At 45.1% G+C, this 22,221-nt stretch overlaps 1 protein-coding gene across 2 annotated transcripts in view; it reads right to left on the minus strand.

The window, feature by feature from the left end:
* The window catches only part of ST6GAL1 (ST6 beta-galactoside alpha-2,6-sialyltransferase 1), a 58,214-nt gene that overhangs the window by 14,057 nt on the left and 21,936 nt on the right, over positions 1–22,221 (minus strand). Inside the window, exons 2-4 of one of the 2 annotated variants that reach the window (XM_063442345.1) lie at positions 20,032–20,754; positions 2,449–2,546; positions 2,080–2,181 (exon numbers count right to left, since the gene is read on the minus strand). In XM_063442345.1, the coding sequence (XP_063298415.1) occupies positions 2,080–2,181; positions 2,449–2,546; positions 20,032–20,710 (879 nt within the window). In that variant the 5' untranslated portion in view covers positions 20,711–20,754. The remainder of the gene's footprint in view (positions 1–2,079; positions 2,182–2,448; positions 2,547–20,031; positions 20,755–22,221) is intronic. The other variant, XM_063442346.1, reaches the window with a different exon arrangement.

The following is a 22,221-nucleotide window of genomic DNA, read 5'->3' on the forward strand; positions in this document are numbered from 1 at the left end:
TAAGGACAGAACTACATTGGTGGTTACTTCCCATGCAGGCGTGGACTTGCGGAGCAATTTTCGGACACATGCTGGATTTCATCATGGAATTGGATGAGAGTCTATGGGGATGGGATGCCCCCTGTGCACATGCTTCCACGGGTGGACCATGGGCCAAAGAGGTGTCAAGTCTCTACATGAACTGTCTGGAACTGATCACAGGATCGTTCGCAATACGCAGGCTGGCCAAAGATGTATTTAATTGTTGCATACTCCTCCGCATGGACAACATATCGACGGTTCAATACATATACCGCTTGGGCAGAGCACGATCCCGGGATCCCGATACCGATTCTGCCTAACCGCAACATCACTCTATGAGCAGAGTACATACCAGGAATGGACAACCTACCGGCAGACTGGAGGGATGTCAGCGACTGGAGACTGAACGTCGTGATATTCTGCACTCTGAGGACTCTACAGGGACAGCTCCAGTTGTACCTATTTGCATCCTGGACCAGCAGTCTGTTACAGAGATATTTCAGCTGACTTCCAGATCCAGAGTGCGAGGCAGTGGACGCTTTACTTCAGAATTGGACGTTCCAAGGAGCTTACGCTCTTCCTCTTTTCTCCAGGTTGGCGAGAGTCATTCATCACATACGGATCTACAAGATCACTCTGTTACTCATCACTCCCCGATGGCAGAGTCAAGCATGGTGTCCAGACTGGTTGCAGACGTCATCGTTTGACGTGCATGGTTTTTCCTTCCCTCTTGAAGGAATGTCGTTTTCTATCTCGTGTTTGACTAAGACAGACCTTTCCTCCATCTCATATCCTGTTTTCTGACTGTTCTCCGCCTATGAGTGGTGGACACATTACTAGTATATGTAGAGCGTACCGATCATCTATGGACATCCCCGTCGGGACCACTTCTAATTTCATTTGCTGGCTGATATCTCTAGCGGCTTTAGAATCTTGTTTTGGCGCACACTCGGTTCAGGGCGCATCCACATAGGTTTTTCCAGGGGGGGGCTTAGCCCACCGACATATTGCGATCCGCGGACTGGGCTTTTTTCTTTCCGGCAGGTTTCTCATGCTGCTTTTGCTTTTCTTCCACAGCTTTAAAAATTCAAAATACGAAGCCTCCTGTCGTGTTATAAAATTGTAGATTATGCTAACGCAGTGTACCTATAATCTTAATTTTATTAGGACAGGAGGCGAGTATTTCCCCACCCTTTTCCCCCCTCAATCTTTCTATGATTCATTGGTTTGTACTTCAATAAAGATTTTAATTCAGGGTGTTTATTTAATTATTATGTGATTAATTTGATATCACACATATTGAAATTATGATTAATTATTTGTTATGATTACATATTACATACAATTTGAATATATAAATGTATTTATGACAAACAGTTAATTTCCAATTCCCTTTCACATATTTTGTTTCTTTTCAGTTTGATTCACCTTCATGGATCAATACATGGGATCGTCTTCACACTCTACGAAAGACATCCATTCGGGATTCGGATCGTTTACAGTCTGAATCTTCATTGTTATCGCTGTTTATTGTATTTAAAGGATGTGTTTCTTGTTATATCTCATCAAAGAAAGAGGAAGAGATACAGGGGGGGGGGGGGGCTTTTATGCCCTGTCACAATGTTTTTTTCACTAAACTTTATTGTTAAATCTGTGCTGCTTGAAATTAGTAAAGAGAGTTTAATGCAAAATACGAAGCCTCCTGCCGTGTTATAAAATTTAAGATTATAGGTACACTGTGTTAGCATAATCTACAATTGTCTGCATCTTGAACTTAGCTCCACTGAGCTAAACAACCAGGAAGTAACATGATTGGTTGTCTGCTTTAAAGTTTGGGAGGTGTAACCAGTTGAATTTATAAACATGTCAATTTCTGAAGCTGAAGTGGTTTAGAGGGTTAAGAGTGTCCATTTAACATTTCCTTATATCTAACAAGTGGGTTACTTGAAATGACTATTTAGTGACTATTATTTGCACAGCGAAGCCTTGACATAAGCAGAATAGTAAAGATGAAATGTGCATATTGAAGCTCAAAGCATTGCTATGTGCATGTATTACCTGACGTAGATCTGCTTTATATTGTGAGGGATCCCACATAAGTAATATTCCTGTTCTATACATAGGATCTTCCAGGAATCGAAGATTACTTTCAGAGACTAGCTGCAAATAGTAGAGTTATGAATAATTAAGATGGTCGTTTAAAGTTGCTATTATTTCACACAGGCTGGCCAAAGCCTTTCTGAAACTATTGTATCCTCATTAGATCGTAGAATTTGTGCATATACTGTTTTAACCTGCACTTTAGAATATTGCCTCTAAGGGTGATTGAAATACATACACTGATTTCAAAGAATATATATTTAATATGAAATCCAAATCACTGCAAAGGACTGAATCTAGCTTTATCTCTAAACTCATTAATTCTACCTGTGAATTAAGCAAACGAAATGTAGTCTTGGTTCCCACATCTTCCTCAAATCCAGAGATTGGAGCGGCATTAAATCTTATAACAGCGTCATGTGAGTCTGCAGACGGAAGAAACAAAAATTAAGAAGTAATAGAGGAACATTTGAAGACATAATGGTCTCAATATAGAGAATTATTATTACCGTATATACTCGAGTATAAGCCGACCCGAATATAAGCCGAGGCCCCTAATTTTTCCCCAAAAAACTGGGAAAACTTATTGACTCGAGTATAAGACTAGGGTGGGAAATGCAGCAGCTACTGGTAAATTTCTAAATAAAATTAGATCCTAAAAAAAATATATTAATTGAATATTTATTTACAGTGTGTGTATAATGAATGCAGTGTGTGCGTATGAGTGCAGCGTGTGTGTGTATGAGTGCAGCGTGTGTGTGTATGAGTGCAGCGTGTGTGTGTATGAGTGCAGCGTGTGTGTGTATGAGTGCAGCGTGTGTGTGTATGAGTGCAGCGTGTGTGTGTATGAGTGCAGCGTGTGTGTGTGAGTGCAGTGTGTGTGTGTGAGTGCAGTGTGTGTGTGTGAGTGCAGTGTGTGTGTATGAGTGCAGTGTGTGTATGAATGCAGTGTGTGTATGAATGCAGTGTATGAATGCAGTGTGTGCAGGGCCGGTGCAAGGATATTTGCCCCCCCCCCCATATGTCCTGACCTCCCCTCCTCCTCCCTCAGTGGTCCTTACCTCCCCACCCCCGTGTTCCTTCACCCCCCTCCCCCAGTGGTCCTGACTCACCCCTCCCCTAGTGGTCCTGACTCACCCCTCCCCTAGTGGTCCTTACTTCCCCCTCCCCTCCCCTAGTGGTCCTTACTTCCCCCTCCCCTCCCCTAGTGGTCCTTATCCCCCCCTCCCTCCCATAGTGGTCCTTATCCCCCCTTCCCTCCCATAGTGGTCCTTATCCCCCCCTCCCTCCCATAGTGGTCCTTATACCCCCCCACCCCCTCCCACAGTGGTCCTTATACCCCCTTTTTTTTATTATTATTATTTTTTATTATTCTTATTGTTTTTTTTTCTTATTTTATTTATATTTTATTTATTTTTCGTCCCCCCTCCCTGCTTGATACATGGCAGGGAGGGGGGCTCTCCTTCCCTGGTGGTCCAGTGGCAGTTCAGTGGGGGGGGAGAGGGGGGCTGGCAGAGCTGTAACTTACCTGTTCTGCAGCTCCTGTCAGCTCTCTCCTCCTCTGCGCCGTCCGTGCAGCTCCTTCTATCAGCTCACACTGTAAGTCTCGCGAGAGCCGCGGCTCTCGCGAGATTTACACTGGGAGCTGACCGAGGTGCTGAACGGACGGCGCGGAGGAGGAGAGAGCTGACAGGAGCTGCAGAACAGGTAAGTAAGATCTCTGCCAGCCCCCCTCTCCCCCAGTCTGTATTATGGCAATGTAAATTGCCATAATACAGACTATGACTCGAGTATAAGCCGAGTTGGGGTTTTTCAGCCCAAAAAATGGGCTGAAAAACTCGGCTTATACTCGAGTATATACGGTATTATTTTTTATTATTATTATTATTATTATTATTTATATAGCGCCAACAATTTCCTTGGGCCCTGTACAATGGTTGGACTAACAGACACTTAATTGAGATCAGACCACTGGACGTACAGGAACAGAGGGGGTTGAGGGCCCTGCTCGATGAGCTTACATGCTAGAGGGAGTGGGGTATAGTGACACAAAGGGTTAAAGTAGGGGAATTAAATAGTTTGTTAGATAAGGGTTTATTGAGTGCTTGGTAGGTCATTTTTGACAGTTGCAGGAAAGGATAATATTTCAACTAAAGCAGGATTTGGTCTTAAAACCAGCTGATAGGGGTGGTGTTATAGTGATGCTGGACAGGATTGATTACATCATAGAGTTAAACAGTCAATTAATGGGGACACACATAAGGCTATTATTCAGAGAAGCTCACTGGAAATTAGGGAATTTAAAACCCTGACTTCAATAGGCCCTAATTATTATGATCTCAATCCGTTATTATAGACATTGTCATATTGGTTTTAATTTTTGGATTTTAACTATTTTTTGTTTTTGCAGATTATTCTTAGTCTGTGATACTGGTGCTGGGGACATATCTACTAAATGCACATAAATGAATTCTGGACCAGTCAGGTCTTTATCTCTTATAATTTAATCATAGAAAATGTAATGAATTTGATTACTTAATATAGATCTCTGATAGATTTATTGAATAAATTCTATAATATGATCGTTTTTCACTTTATGCACTTTATCTTAGAATTATATAGTTATATAGTTACTTTTTATTGTGATATTTCATATAATACACTTCAACACTTAAAATATAATTATGAACTAGAACTACTCACAGCTTTGGAATCTGTCTATTAACATGTACACTGTCTATCCAAATTCTGTAGACCTTTCTTATATACAACACGTTTCTTTATGTGTGTACATATAACTTTTGGAACACATATACTGATTGTTTATCTTTATCACTTTTATATACCGTATATACTCAAGTATAAGCCGAGTTTTTCAGCCCATTTTTTATACTGTAATATAAAAGCAGTCAGTTTCCTTCACTAGTGTGCGTTTCAGGGCCTGCCCAGTGCCACCACTCACTCACTGGTGTCACAATAGCTTGCATTTAAAAAAAAAAAAACTATTTTGACTGTAATATAATAGCAGTCAGTTTCCTTCACTAGTGTGCGTTTCAGGGCCTGCCCAGTGCCACCACTCACTCACTGGTGTCACAATAGCTTGCATTTAAAAAAAACCAAAACTTTTTTGACTGTAATATAATAGCAGTCAGTTTCCTTCACGCGTGTGCGTTTCAGGGCCTGCCAGGCCACAGTGTCACACCAGTGCAACTCATATCTGGTGTAACAGTAGTGTACATTTTAAAAAAAAAAAAAAATTTTGACTGTAATAGATTGAATAGCAGTTAGTTGTCTGCCAGCGTGTGTGTCAGGCTCACAGCGTATACTGTGCCAACTTTCCCAGTGCCACCACTTATATCTGGTGTCACAATAGCTTGCATTTAAAAAAACTAAACTTTTTGGACTGTAATATAATAGCAGTCAGTTTCCTTCACTAGTGTGCGTTTCAGGGCCTGCCCAGTGCCACCACTCACTCACTGGTGTCACAATAGCTTGCATTTAAAAAAAACCAAAACTTTTTTGACTGTAATATAATAGCAGTCAGTTTCCTTCACGCGTGTGCGTTTCAGGGCCTGCCAGGCCACAGTGTCACACCAGTGCAACTCATATCTGGTGTAACAGTAGTGTACATTTTTAAAAAAAAATAAAATTTTGACTGTAATAGATTGAATAGCAGTTAGTTGTCTGCCAGCGTGTGTGTCAGGCTCACAGCGTATACTGTGCCAACTTTCCCAGTGCCACCACTTATATCTGGTGTCACAATAGCTTGCATTTAAAAAAACTAAACTTTTTGGACTGTAATATAATAGCAGTCAGTTTCCTTCACGAGTGTGCATTTCAGGGCCTGCCCAGTGCCACCACTCACTCATATCTGGTGTCCCAATAGCTTGCATTTAAAATAAAATAAACTTTTTTGACTGTAATATAATAGCAGTCAGTTTCCTTCACGAGTGTGCGTTTCAGGGCCTGCCCAGTGCCACACTCACTCACTGGCGTCCCAATAGCTTGCATTTAAAAAAAACTAAACTTTTTGGACTGTAATATAATAGCAGTCAGTTTCCTTCACGAGTGTGTGTTTCAGGGCCTGCCCAGTGCCACCACTCACTCATATCTGGTGTCCCAATAGCTTGCATTTAAAAAGAAAACGAAACTTTTTTGGCTGTAATATAATAGCAGTCAATTTCCTTCACGAGTGTGAGTTTCAGGGCCTGCTCAGTGCCACCACTCACTCAATGGTGTCCCAATAGCTTGCATTTAAAAAAAACTAAACTTTTTGGACTGTACTATAATAGCAGTCAATTTCCTTCACGAGTGTGAGTTTCAGGGCCTGCTCAGTGCCACCACTCACTCACTGGTGTCCCAATAGCTTGCATTTAAAAAAACAAAAACTTTTTTGACTGTAATATTATAGCAGTCAGTTTCCTTCACGAGTGTGCGTTTCAGGGCCTGCCCAGTGCCACCACTCACTCACTGGTGTCACAATAGCTTGCATTTAAAAAAAAAAAAACTTTTTTACTGTAATATAATAGCAGTCAGTTTCCTTCACGCGTGTGTGTTTCAGGGCCTGCCAGGGCTTAGTGTCACACCAGTGCAACTCATATCTGGTGTGACAGCTGTGTACATTTTAAAAAAAAAATACAATTTTGACTGTAATAGATTGAATAGCAGTTAGTTGTCTGCAAGCGTGTGTGTCATGCCTACAGCGTCTACTCTGCCAACTTCTGCCACTGCACAGTGCCACTCATATCTGTTGTCACAGTAGCTTGCACGCACAGTACCACTATTCGAAAAAACAATTACAGGCAGAGGAAAGCCACCACGCAGGGGCCGTCGTGGTTGTGTTGCTGTGATTCCCTTTGGCCCTAGAATAATGCCCAGTGTTCAGAGGCCACGTACCCTGAACTTGAAAAGTTCTGAGGACATAGTTGACTGGCTAACACAGGACACCCAATCTTCTACAGCTTCCGCTCTGAACCTTGACGCAATATCCTCCTCCAGCTTAGCTTCGGGCACCTTTCAAGTTACCACTCGCCCGCCTGCCGCTACCACCAACACTAGCACCACAGCCGCTTCACTTGGTATGTCAGAGGAGTTATTTACACATCAGTTGGAAAAAATGAGTGATGCGCAACCATTATTGCCAGAGGATGTAGATAACAGGGATATGTCTCAGTCAGGCAGCATTACACACGTACGGTGTGATGATGATGTTGTACCCGCTGCTGCTTCCTTTGCTGAGTTGTCAGATATAAGTGAAGCGGTTGATGATGACGATGCGTCCATGGATGTCACGTAGGTACCCACTAGAAGAGAAAAAGAACAGGGGGAAAGTTCAGATGGGGAGACAGAGAGGAGGAGGAGGAGACGAGTTGGAAGTAGGGGGAGGTCGTCGCAAGGAGCTAGTGGCACAGTCAGACAGCATGCATCGGCACCCGGGGTCAGCCAGACAGCACGCCAATCAACGCATGCTGTTGCCACCACCAGAATGCCGACATTGCAGAGCTCAGCAGTGTGGCATTTTTTTGGTGTGTCTGCCTCTGACAACAGCGATGTCATTTGCAACCTGTGCCAAAAGAAACTGAGTCGTGGGAAGTCCAACACCCACCTAGGTACAACTGCTTTGCGAAGGCACATAATCGCACATCACAAACGCCTATGGGATCAACACATGAGTACAAGCAGCACACAAACTCAAAGCCGCCATCCTCCTCCTGGTCCAGCATCTTCAGCCACGTTAACCACTGCTGTCCTCCTTGCCCCCTCTCAACCATTCGCCCCTCCGTCTCTCGCCTTGAGCAGTTCCTGCTCATCTGCCCACAGTCTGGTGTCTGTCAAGGACATGTTAGAGCATAAGAAGCCAATGTCACAAAGTCACCCCCTTGCCCGGCGTCTGACAGCTGGCTTGACTGAACTCTTAGCCCGCCAGCTTTTACCATACAACATTTTTTAACTATTCGGACACCGCAGTGGAAGGTACCCGGCCGAAATTTATTTGCACAAAAGGCAATCCCCAACCTCTACTCGATTGTGCAAAAGGAAGTAATGGCATGTCTGGCACACAGTGTTGGGGCAAGGGTCCATCTGACCACTGATACCTGGTCTGCAAAGCATGTCAGGGCAGGTATATCACCTACACTGCGCATTCGGTAAACCTGCTGACGGCTGACAAGCATGGAATGCGTGGCTCTGCAGAGGAGTTGGTGACACTGCAACGAATTGCAGGCAGGCCTGTTGCCACCTCCTCTACTCCTCCTACTCCATCCTCTTCCATAACCTCCTCGGCTGAGTCCTCTTCTGCTGCTGCGTATTGCTCCACATCGACGGCACCCCCCAGCTCCCCAGGTACAATTCCACATCCCGGATACGGCAGTGTCACGCTTTCTTGGGGTTGACTTGCCTGAGAGCAGAGAGTCACACCGGACCAGCACTCCTGTCCGCCCTGAACGCACAGGTGGATCAGTGGCTGACTCCGCACCAACTGGAGATTGGCAAAGTGGTTTGTGACAACGGAAGAAATTTGTTGGCGGCATTGCATTTGGGCAAATTGACACATGTGCCGTGCATGGCACATGTGTGTAATCTGATTGTACAACGCTTTGTGCATAAGTACCCAGGCTTACAGGGCGTCCTTAAGCAGGCCAGGAAGGTGTGTGGCCATTTCAGGCATTCCTACACGGCCATGGCGCACTTTTCCGATATCCAGCGGTGAAAAAACATGCCAGTGAGGCGCTTGATTTGCGAGAGCCCGACACGTTGGAATTCAACACTCCTAATGTTTGACTGCCTGCTCCAACAAGAAAAAGCCGTTAACGACTATTTGTATGACCGGGGTGCTAGGACAGCCTCTGCGGAGCTGGGAATTTTTTTGCCACGTTACTGGACGCTCATGCACAATGCCTGTAGGCTCATGCGTCTTTTTGAGGAGGTGACAAACCTAGTCAGTCGCACCGAATGAACCATCAGCGACATCATATCATTTGTTTTCTTCCTGGAGCATGCCCTGCGAAGAGTGCTGGATCAGGCCGTAGATGAGCGTGAAGAGGAAGAGTTGTGGTCACCATCACCACCAGAAACAGCCTTATCAGCATCGCTTGCTGGACCTGCGGCAAAGCTGGAAGAGGATTGTGAGGAAGAGGAGTCAGAGGAGTAATGTGGCTTTGAGGAGGAGGAGGAAGACCAACCACAACAGGCATCCCAGTGTGCTCGTTGTCACCTATCTGGTACCCGTGGTGTTGTACGTGGCTGGGGGGAAGAACATACCTTCTGTGAGATCACTCAAGGCCGAGGAACAGGACATGTGTAGCTTGGCATGCAACCTTGTGCAAATGGGGTCTTTCATGCTGTCGTGCCTGTTGAGGGACCCTCGTATAAAAAGACTGAAGGAGAATGACCTGTACCGGGTGTCCACGCTACTAGACCCCCGGTATAAGCAGAAAGTGCCTGATATGTTACCGAATTACGGCAAGTCGGAAAGCATGCAGCAGTTCCAAAATCAATTAAAAAGTATGCTTTACACAGCGTATAAGGGTGATGTCACAGCACAATGGGAATCTAACAGGGGAAGAGGTGAAAGTAATCCTCCTCCTCCCACGACCACGCCGGCAAGGACAGGACGCTTTACAGATGTGTTGTTGATGGAGGACATGCGGAGCTTTTTAAGTCCTACGCATCGCCACAGCCCTTCAGGGTCCACCCTCAGAGAACGACTCGACCAACAGGTAGCAGACTACCTCGCCTTAACTGCAGATATCGAGACTCTGAGGAGCGATGAACCCCTTGACTACTGGGTGTGCAGGCTTGACCTGTGGCCTGAGCAATAGAACTTCTGGCCTGCCCCGCTTCAAGTGTCTTGTCATTAAGGACCTTCAGTGCAGCAGGAGGTATTGTCACTGAGAAGAGAAGTCGCCTAGGTCAAAAAAGTCTAGATTACCTCACCTTTATTAAGATGAATGAGGGATGGATCCCGAAGGGACTGACAGTGGGCGATACATTCGACTAAAAAAGGCCTGATGAGGGGGACGTAACAGGGTGTCGCGGCTGCCGGTCCGCCGCGTGATATTTAAATCCCTAGCTCACCCCAGTACCTTGCCCTGTCGTGGTTTCGTGTTCCAGGTTTCCTGAGAGTGCTTTATCATTGTGAATCTGATTTCCTGGTATCCTGAGCTTGGCTTTTCCCTGGTTATTCTGAATTCTGGTTTCCCTGACTTGGCTTGTTTAAACGGTATTGTGTATTTTCTGGCTTCCTTGACCTCGGCTTTCCCTTTGATCATTCTCTGTCTCTAGCGTATTAGTCTGGCCATTCTAAGGTCCGGTTTACGCTCTGTCCTTTTATTTTCCTTTTCTTGCCTATGTATATGTTTACATAGTTTCTGCGTGCTGGACCACAGTAGTAGTCGTGACATTGGGATTAAACTGATAAGAATAGTACTTTATTTATTTAGTAATTAGATTGCACGCGCAGTGCCCCAAATTTGAAGAAGGAGGACCGACCAAGCATCTTTTTCCATCTCCAGGTTCCTAAAATTGATGCCTTATATACACCTCCCCTTATAGGGGACGTAACAGGGATTAAACTGATAAGAATAGTACTACTTAACACACCACTCCTATCTGGTGGCACATTAGATTGCACGCGCAGTGCCCCAAATTTGAAGTAGGAGGACCGACCAAGCATCTTTTTCCATCTCCCGGTTCCTAAAATCGATGCCTTATATACACGTCCCCTAATAGGGGACGTAACAGGGATTAAACTGATAAGAATAGTACTACTAACACAACACTCCTATCTGGTGGCACATTAGATTGCACGCGCAGTGCCCCAAATTTTAAGTAGGAGGACCGACCAAGCATCTTTTTCCATCTCCCGGTTCCTAAAATCGATGCCTTACATACACGTCCCATGGTAGGGGACGTAACAGGGATTAAACTGATAAGAATAGTACTACTTAACACACCTTAAAATAGCGCAGAGAGAGGCAACGCAGAGAGAGGAGTCTGAAGAAGAGGAGTCAGAGGAGGAAGGTGGCTTTGAGGAGGCAAACACAGCAGGCATCCCAGGGGGCTTGTTGTCACCTTTCGGGGACCCTTGGTGTTGTACGTGGCTGGGTGGAGAAAGAGACCTTCAATGACATCAGTGAGGACAAGGAACGGGACATGGCTAGCTTGGTATCCAACCTTGTGCAAATTGGGAGTTTGCGGTTGTGCAAATGGACTGTTTGCGGTTGTTTGCGGTGCATTAAATGGGGAGTTTGGTCTTTCATTGTGAAGTGGGCGTAACCCTTACACTACCTGATCGATACAACATCATACCTGATTTTTTAAAGCACATTATTCTAAACAATTTAGGAATGTTAGGTGATTTATGCCCTTTATGGATTAAAACCAGACTCTGCATCAACTATGTAATTTTCCATGGGAGTTTTGCCATGGATCCTCCTCCGGCATGCCACAGTCCAGGTGTTAGTCCCCTTGAGACAACTTTTCCATCACTATTGTGGCCAGAAAGAGTCCCTGTGGGTTTTAAAATTTGCCTGCCTATTGAAGTCTATGGCGGAACACTTGCGGAAGTTCGCGTTCGCCGTTCGCGAACAGAAAATGTTATGTTCGCGACATCACTACCCCACACTATACCCACAATAACTGTCCTGTCGCTATTTTAAAACTTTTAGTAGACATGCAGTAGACCTGCTATATGACAGGTGGGGGGCAAAGGGAAGTTTTAAACCTCCCATATAGTAATTCGTGGTTCTTACTAACGCCATAGGATTTGATTTATTTTACTGTTTTAATATGGCGGCTGGCAAGCAAGCGTTGGCCAGTTGTCACATTATTAAACTTTGCATTGCCAGGGGTTATCTTTCTGACCACCGTCTGCTTTTGGTGCCAGTGGGGCAAAAAGTATATACAATTATCATTTGCCAGCATGAAAGCAAGTGAACCATAATTTGCAAATGTTCATCCTACTGGATGCATTTGGTCCTTAGTTAATTGAAACTCAGTGCTCTGTGAATCTTCCAAATCCTATACTTTGTATAGGATTTGGAGTGAAAGCACTGATTTGGACATCTAATGCATTTGGGAGATTGCTGCAGATTTGCTCAAGCCTACCGAATTCTGGCTGCTTTTGGCTTTAGTAAATATGAGAATTGACATTGTGATTGGAATTTGTTTTTTTGTACCGACATTTGAATAAAATTCAGTGTTCAGCAAATAATCCTGTAAGTGTTGGGCGCTTCATTACCTGTTATAGGAAGCAAGTCTGTGTTTCCCAAAAGTGGAAAGGAAGAGAGGTGTATCAACAAATGTAACATCCACTGAAACATGATTGAGGCTCTCAGCTGGAGACAGGGGCAATGAAAATAATGGGCTTTTAATAGTATTAAGGGAAAAAACACTTTATTGTATAACATGAGTCAAGTCAGATGGTAAGAAAACTGCAAAACTATATCAGTCATGACAGATTCACTTTAAAAGAATTAAGAAATCACCAACGACACCGCCACCCTATACAACACTAACTACCATCCACTCTTCCGCAAAGCACATGCGGACCTCCAACGCTGGAAACCCATGAACATCTCATGGCTAGGAAGAATAACCTCTGTAAAAGTTAACCTATTACCCAAATTTCTTTACGCCTTCCAAGCACTACCCATCCCATGTAAAAAGACAGACCTCAAGCAACTACAAACGGCAATAGATCACTTTATATGGAACGGAAGGAAACCTCGGATCCGCCGTTACATCCTATATGTCCCCACACCATCAGGTGGACTAGGCCTCCCCAACTTCACACATTACCTTCATGCAGCGCATTTAATGCAAATCCAACACTGGCACCTCCCCCAACCCACAAGCGATGGGTAGACCTCGAACACCTCATCTTCGGACGCGACCACCCATCCCAATACATGTGGCTACCAAGACAACATAGACAACTACCACCCCCCACATCCCCAACAATCACCCACTCATTAGACCTCTGGGACCGCCTCAGCGATAAATTCGATCTATCCACTGGCATATCCCCCCTCACAAAGAAAGAAGAATATATATATATATAACACACGTGCTCCCCAGTGGTAAGAAATATAAAATTAAATTACCAAATATCCCCCCTCACCCCTATATTACGCAACAAAATGTTCCCACCTGGCCTAACACCACAACACTATGCCCACTTTGAAGAGAGGACCATCAGCAGACTAAAACACCTCTACCCAGACGGCAAACTCCTACAATTCACGGACATACCCAACCCCGACTCCCTGACGACATTCGATTACTTTCGCTACCTACAGCTCCGTAGCTTTGCATCAACAAACAAAGTCATGCTGGCAGCCACATCGACCCTCACGCAATTCGAAAAAACAAGCCTCCGCGCACCATCTCGTAAAAGCCAAATATCCGAACTATACCTAACACTAACAACTCACCAACCCAGGTCACACTCCCATACATCTCTGCATGGGAAAAAGACTTAGGACCCCCAGAGGAACCCACAGATTGGGCTGACATATGGGCGACCACCAAATCCATTTCAATTTGCGTCACCCACAAGGAGCAGGCTTACAAAATGCTCTTCAGGTGGTACCTCACACCCCAACGCCTGAAGGCCATGAAACGATCCCCCTCAAACCTCTGCTGGAAACTATGCGGGGACACCGGCACTTTCCTCCACTGCTGGTGGACCTGCCCCAAGCTCATCCCCCTATGGACAACCATTACAAACCTTCTAACCAAAATCCTCTGCAGGCCTGTACCCCTGGACCCATGGGCGCTCTTGCTCTCTAAACCCATCGACGCCTTCACCCGCAACGAAAACAAATTAATAGCTAGAATAGCCTTAGCCACCCGCAGAGCAATAGCGGAAACATGGTCCACCCCACACATACCTACCCACAACCAAATACTCCATAAAATAACGGACAACATAGACATGGACAAACTCACAGCACAAATACACGATACCCCGAAATCCTTCCATAAATCTGGGACCCATGGCTAGAGAACCCCACCGCCCCACCATGGTAAAAACCATTAAAAATATACCCTCTCCACCGATCAGCAAACACCATAACGATAACCAACACGAACCCCACCACCCACCCAAAACACCCAAACTGGACCCGGGGGAGACCCCGGGAGGACAGCAGGAATACTCCCCCCCCCCCCCCGTAAATCTCAACCCCCCATCCACCACACCCACTATGAACAATTAACAGCACCAAGCCACCTCATACCCCCCCACTGGCACACAAAACCCGCCAACTATGCCACAACCATAAACTAACAAACAAGCCAAGCCGACTGCACACTTGACCTGGGGCACAACACCCCAACCTGACCCATCCACCTGGAGGGAAACCCAACCTACTACGCTCATAACATCTAACAGAGCCACAAGACCTCCACCGAACACGGTCCACGAATGGAAGGCATATCCTATAAGAACCACACCCATTTGCTGTGATGCCACAACCCAACCTAACCAAACTGTTACAACACCACTATGTTATTACCCTACCACTAACCCAACTGTTTTTTTTTCTTCTGTACAACTGTTCTCTTGCACCTTGAAAATGAAAAATAAAGAATCTTTAAAAAAAAAAGAATTAAGAGAAATAAAAAGTTTGAATTTGTTGTAAAAGTCTCAGGGTAATTATTATACATCACTTATAATCTAAAGTAGTACACAGAAAAGGAGACCCTTGAGTCAAGGGGATCCTGAGAAGCAGCTTTGGACACGGAAAAGGCACTTGAATGCCTGGTAACAGGAAAGGGAGAGAGAGTAATAGGAGAGAAAGCAGGTAAAGAGTATCCCTATGCCGTCCCCCCAACTTCCTTAATATACCACTCCTAGCAGGGTAGTGAAAATCAATAGCCAAACATAGGAAATATAAGGAGGTAAAAAACAGGACTCTCCAATTGCTGCCTGAGTAATATTGCCTGTGGAAAACTTCCACCAGGACTAAGGCCAGCTAACCTAAAGACCTGAAACCACTGGCAAACTCGAAAGTCACCTAATGATAACTACATAAGTGCAACCTAAATAAAGTGCAAAACAAACATAAAGAAAAAAATAATAAAGTGAAGGAAAAAATGCTCAGGAGCGTTTTTTCCTTCACTTTATTATTTTTTTCTTTATGTTTGTTTTGCACTTTATTTAGGTTGCACTTATGTAGTTATCATTAGGTGACTTTCGAGTTTGCCAGTGGTTTCAGGTCTTTAGGTTAGCTGGCCTTAGTCCTGGTGGAAGTTTTCCACAGGCAATATTACTCAGGCAGCAATTGGAGAGTCCTGTTTTTTACCTCCTTATATTTCCTATGTTTGGCTATTGATTTTCACTACCCTGCTAGGAGTGGTATATTAAGGAAGTTGGGGGGACGGCATAGGGATACTCTTTACCTGCTTTCTCTCCTATTACTCTCTCTCCCTTTCCTGTTACCAGGCATTCAAGTGCCTTTTCCGTGTCCAAAGCTGCTTCTCAGGATCCCCTTGACGCAAGGGTCTCCTTTTCTGTGTATTTTTTCTGGGTTACCCCCTATTTTGCAGCTCTGAGGTAGGCCATGTATAGGACTTTTTTCAATATTTTACATTTGCTTTTGTGAATTATTGCATCTATCCTATCCATTCTCTTTCTTGTACATCTAAAGTAGTAGTTTCCAATGTTTTACTTGTGTACCCCTTGGCAGCTCATTTCCATAAATTGTACCTCTCATATTGGCAAAATGTTTGTAATTAATATAGTTGCAGTTATTTTGAATGTATCGTTTTTTTCTTCCGCTTTTTCTCCATCATCAGCTACCGTGCTTCTCGTCTGCCCCAGTGCAGATACATGGACACACACTGACACATGCTAATACACAATTACAAACGCTGCCACACATACAGATACAGAGACAGATGTACACACAGTTTCTGTGTACCTGTCAGGGCCGGACTGGCCCACCGGGATACCGGGAAATTTCCCGGTGGGCCGCGGCACCTGGGGGGCTGGAGGGAGAGAGGGAGTCCTGCTCCCTATATTTTAATAATATTGCGGCCGCCGGCCGCATTGTCGGTGCCGCCGGGTGGCCGGTCCGGCGGCACACTCTGAGGGTGTATACTTACCTTGTGGCCGGCGGCCCCATCTCCTGTGCCGTCAGCTGTACCTGCTGTCAGTATCAGTGAGTGAGCCGGGCGGCCGCCTAAGCGATCCAGCGGCACACTCACTGATACTGACAGCAGCATAGCTGTCAGCACAGGAGGACTGAGGGAGGGGGCGGAGCTAACGACCATGCTCCCTCGCGGTTCCCATAATTCCTAGCATCTACACATCATAGAGTAATCACTACTCTATGATGTGTAGATGCTAGGAATTATGGGAACCATGAGGGAGCATGGTCGTTAGCTCCGCCCCCTCCCTCAGTCCTCCTGTGACAAGTTAAGCAGGTACACAGAAGGGGAAGGGTGGGCAAATAGAGGGGAAGGGGGGGCAAATAGAGGGGAAGGGGGGCAAATAGAGGGGAAGGGGGGCAAATAGAGGAGAAGGGGGGCCAAATAGAGGAGAAGGGGGGCAAATAGAGGGGAAGGGGGGCAAATAGAGGGGAAGGGGGGGCAAATAGAGGAGAAGGGGGAGGCAAATAGAGGGGAAGGGGGTAAATAGAGGGGAAGGGGAGAGGCAAATAGAGTGGAAGGGGGGGACAAATAGAGGGGAAGGGGGGCAAATAGAGGAGAAGGGGGGGCAAATAGAGGGGAAGGGGGGTAAATAGAGGGGAAGGGGGACAAATAGAGGGGAAGGGAGGCAAATAGAGGGGAAGGGTGGGCAAATAGAGGGGAAGGGGGGGCAAATAGAGGAGAAGGGGGAGACAGATAGAGGGGAAGGGGGGCAAATAGAGGAGAAGGGGGGAGGCAAATAGAGGGGCAGGGGGGTAATTAGAGGGGAAGGGGGGTAAATAGAGGAGAAGGGGGAGACAAATAGAGGGGAAGGGGGGCAAATAGAGGAGAAGGGGGGAGGCAAATAGAGGAGAAGGGGGGCAAATAGAGGGGAAGGGGGGCAAATAGATGGGAAGGGGGGCAAATAGAGGAGAAGGGGGAGGCAAATAGAGGGGAAGGGGGTAAATAGAGGGGAAGGGGAGAGGCAAATAGAGGGGAAGGGGGGGACAAATAGAGGGGAAGGGGGGCAAATAGAGGAGAAGGGGGGGCAAATAGAGGGGAAGGGGGGTAAATAGAGGGGAAGGGGGGACAAATAGAGGGGAAGGGAGGCAAATAGAGGGGAAGGGTGTGCAAATAGAGGGGAAGGGGGGGCAAATAGAGGAGAAGGGGGAGACAAATAGAGGGGAAGGGGGGCAAATAGAGGAGAAGGGGGGAGGCAAATAGAGGGGCAGGGGGGTAATTAGAGGGGAAGGGGGGTAAATAGAGGAGAAGGGGGAGACAAATAGATGGGAAGGGGGGCAAATAGAGGAGAAGGGGGAGGCAAATAGAGGGGAAGGGGGTAAATAGAGGGGAAGGGGAGAGGCAAATAGAGGAGAAGGGGGGAGGCAAATAGAGGGGAAGGGGGTAAATAGAGGGGAAGGGGAGAGGCAAATAGAGGGGACGGGGGGGACAAATAGAGGGGAAGGGTGGGCAAATAGAGGGGAAGGGTGGGCAAATAGAGGGGAAGGGGGGGCAAATAGAGGAGAAGGGGGAGACAAATAGAGGAGAAGGGGGAGACAAATAGAGGAGAAGGGGGAGACAAATAGAGGGGAAGGGGGCAAATAGAGGAGAAGGGGGGGCAAATAGAGGGGAAGGGGGTAAATAGAGGGGAAGGGGGGTAAATAGAGGGGAAGGGGGAGACAAATAGAGGGGAAGGGGAGAGGCAAATAGAGGGATGGGGGAGACAAATAGATGGGAAGGGGGGCAAATAGAGGGGAAGGGGGGCAAATAGAGGGGAAGGGGGGTAAATAGAGGAGAAGGGGGAGACAAATAAGGGGGGAGGCAAATAGAGGGGAAGGGGGTAAATAGAGGGGAAGGGGGAGACAAATAGAGGGGAAGGAGAGAGGCAAATAGAGGGGAAGGGGGGGACAAATAGAGGGGAAGGGGAGAGGCAAATAGAGGAGATGGGGTAGGCAAATAGAGGAGATGGGGTAGGCAAATAGAGGGGGAGGGGGGGAGACAAATAGAGGAATAATAGAAACACAGGGAGAGGGGGGACACAGAGACTGAGGGGTAATAGAAAGACACCAGGTTGGGGGGGGGGGGCAAAGAGACAGAGGGGTAATAGAGAAACAGGGGATGGGGGGGGGGACAAAGAGAGGGGTAATAGAGAGACACCGGAGAAGGAGGACACAGAGACAGATGGGGTAATAGAGAGACACAGGGGATGGGGGTACAAAGAGACAGAGGGGTAAGAGAGAGACACAGGGAGGAGATGGGGAAGAGAGACACACAGAAGGTTTGTTGGGGTGACAAAGAGACATACAGTAGGGAAGGGGGACAAAGTGACACAAGATTTGTGGGAGGCAACGCTGGACTGGGGAAAAAGAGATAGAGAGTGGCTGGGAGAAGAGAAAGAGGCACACAGAGTCTGGAGTTAGAAAGAGACACACAGATGAGATTTTGAAGGGGAGAAAGAGACAAAGTGTCTGGGGCTAAGAACAACACAAAAGGAGCTGGGGGAAAGAGAAATACAGAGGCTGGAGAAGGGTAAAAAGAAACACACATGGACTGTGATGAAGTAAAAGATGTACAAGGGTCGCTGTAAGAGAAAAAAAAGGAGACAATTGGAGACAAGATACACTAAACGAGGTAAAGGTAATAGACGTAAATTGATGTGATCCTGACAGTAATACACACATATATATGCATGTATATTGATGTGTGTATTATTAACATATAATTATGCCTATAATATTTACACATATTGTAATATACATTTATATATGCATAATACACACATAAATGTCATTAATATATATATATATATATATATATATATATATATATATATATATATATATATATACACGTGTGTGTGTGTGTGTAATGAGCACGTATTGGCCCTGTCTTGTTGCTAGTTGCATACTCATGCACAATAACATATTCAAAGTGAAGAGCGCACCCATAGAACTTCAAAATTAACCAGATCACTTCATTTTTTTAGTTGTGCAACTGCAGACATTCAGCATTTCAGTACCATTACTAAAATGTCCTTAATAGGCCAAAGTAGTTGTACTGAAACATTGATTACATGCAAATGTACGTCTACTTAAAAAAAAGGCGCTCTTTTGTTTATTTTGACGCCCTATATGCGTTCCTTCGTTGGAGTAAGAGTTTTCAATTTCAATGTATTTTTTCACCCTCTATATCAGCACACTATGCTGTCGCGACGCATTATTGGGCTGGTATAGAATTTTTTTCCAGGGCTGATTTTAGTTCCCAGTCCGGCCCTGGTACCTGTATATGCATGTGTGGCAGTGTTTGTATCTGTGTGTCCATGTCTGTATGTGTGTCAGTGTTTGTATCTGTTTATCTGCATGTGTGTCAGTGTGTGTATCAGTGTATTTGTGTATCTGTATTTGTGTCAGTGTGTGTATATTTGCATATGCATGTGTGTCAGTGTTTGCTTCTGTGTGTCTTGCTCCCACACAGTGCTTGTTGTTAGGTTCTCATTTCCTCTCAGTGCAGCGATCTTTAAATGGGGACATATCCATCGGGTGGCCCTAAGTGCATGGCTACTGATGGATCCCCCCAGTACGTGGACCGCTATTACAATTTTGTTTGCCCTTACGCCTGGGGTAACTGGTTTGTTCCATAGGTTGGGACCTGCTGGTTTAAGGCAAGGATGCCCAAAGGAACATCCTCATATGTTGTTAAGATACCCTTGTTAAGACGCTTCCATTAAGGCTGACAAAACATATCAGGCTCAGGCATCCACAGTTTGTGACTCACCAATCTCTTCCCCAAGTTTTGAGAACTTAATGGATCCTGCTGAAGATACCACCGCACAACGTCCCAGTCTCCCAACTTTTTTTTGTAAGGACTCTATGGGCAAGTAATCACTCCAGTAAGACGATTCAGGGGGCAGCTCAGATCTTTCAATAGTACTCATATTTACTCTGTCTCTTAACTGACAAAGAATACTCTGTGGACTAAGTTTCTGACCAAATGTCCCCTGATAAGATACTCTGTATTTGTTAATTTTCTGGAAATTACTCCTTTCCTTCTGCAGTCTCATAGCAAGGTCCTTGGATGACATAGTTTCATTCCATACACGACCACGTTTAATTGTATTGCTCTGTATTAGCACTTTTTTCTTCTCTGTCTTTGCTACTGTACTGTGTCTCTTCCCAACAACTGGGTGTCCATTCGTGCTCTCTAACATTATTCTATCTGTGGATTCTGTGATATTCCTTCTGGCATCATTGCTTAGTGTGATATTTATCCTTTGTTTTTCTGCCCAATTCCATTGTTGAGCCCTAAAGTTCCCATCAATAACAATGTGAACCTCTTCTTCCATGCAATTCTTTAAGAGTTTGTATTTTTCAAAAATCTTCAGGATGAGGAATAAAAATATGCAAGTGAACACCAAGATTATTACTCGTGATTTATGGATGGTTTTCAAAGACATGACTCTCAAGAAAGGGAGATGGACGTCACGTAATATGAATCATCCTGAGGAATGGAGAAAATGTTTTAACATAAATGTAATTATAGGTGCTTGAGAAAAGTCTTGTTTATCTTACTTTTTTAACAACGCATTGTACTCATGTAATATATGTAAATTAGTTTCTATTTGTGTATGTATTGAGCAATGCTAAATTATTTGACAACATAATAAAATAAAACATTTTACATCAAGCAAAATTCTAAGATGAAACAATGTTTCATTAATCCATTCAGGACCATTTTTGAAAAATTGTGTGGCATATTAAAGACCAGAACAATTTTTGTCAGTTTTATAGTCCATATTCAATCCTAAATTGTTCATTGAACCCACACAAATTAAATATTTTTAAAGGGCAGATAATACTTTTGTTTCTGTACCATTTAGATATGTCATCATTTAACAAGAATAAAATCTTTAAAAAGTTGAAAATATAAAATTATTTGTTTCATGGATTTTCCTGTAAAGTGAAAAATATATTCATCATTATTGCCTGGCTTCCTGAATACCTCATAAGCCTATTTTTGGGGGTTTGTTTGTTTCAAGTAACATATTATATGAAACACATCTGTCACTTGAGTTTGCCAAATGCAAAGCCCACTTGAAAATCAAATGACAAAAAAGGGAAAGGAAAAATAATAAAGTCAAAATAGTGTTTACATATGTAATTGTTTCATTTAGTCTGTATTTAGCCTGAAGAGTGCATAGTAAAAAAGGTACCTCCAATTTTGTTACTCATTTGCACCTTTGGTTAATATCGCTGGCATACTACAGTCTATTGCTGGAAAAAAGAGACACAGATCTGAATCTGAGCATATGGAGCTGAATAAGTGAAAAAGGTCTACAATAGTGATGTCCCGAACAGTTCGACGGGAACCGTTCGCTGGTGAACATAGCGTGTTCGCGGTCGCGAACACGCGCGATGTTTGGTCCGCCCCCTATTCGTCATGGAGGTGGGAGGGTCTGGGAGGGAGGGTCTGCTGCTGATTGGCTGGAATGTGTCTGCTGACTGTGAGGTACAGGGTCAAAGTTTACTCAATGATGACAAATAGGGGGCGGACCGAACATCGCGCGTGTTCGCGACTGCAAACACGCTATGTTCGCCGGCGAACGGTTCCTGGCGAACTGTTCGGGACATCACTAGTCTACAACAATAATTCCCAAACCAGTTCTCAAGGCACCCTTACCAGTCCAGGATTTAGGAATTACCCAGTTATGTCTAAAGTGTTTTTTCTTTTTTCTAAAAACCCCTTGGACACAACTGGTTAATTCCTAAATCCTGGACTGGTAGGGGAGCCTTGAGGACTGGTTTGGGAACCACTGGTCTATAAGCAGGGGCTGGCTGGGCCGGGGGGCAGGGAGGCAATTGCCCCCCAGGCCGCCCTAAATCCAGGGCCGCCCACATCCAAAAAGAAAAGAAAAATGTTCCCCCCAGTGGCTGAAGTACCGGGTTCGGCTGCTCTGTAGACCCCTGC

Source organism: Pelobates fuscus, chromosome 2, assembly GCF_036172605.1.
Source record: "Pelobates fuscus isolate aPelFus1 chromosome 2, aPelFus1.pri, whole genome shotgun sequence".
Lineage (NCBI taxonomy): Eukaryota > Metazoa > Chordata > Amphibia > Anura > Pelobatidae > Pelobates > Pelobates fuscus.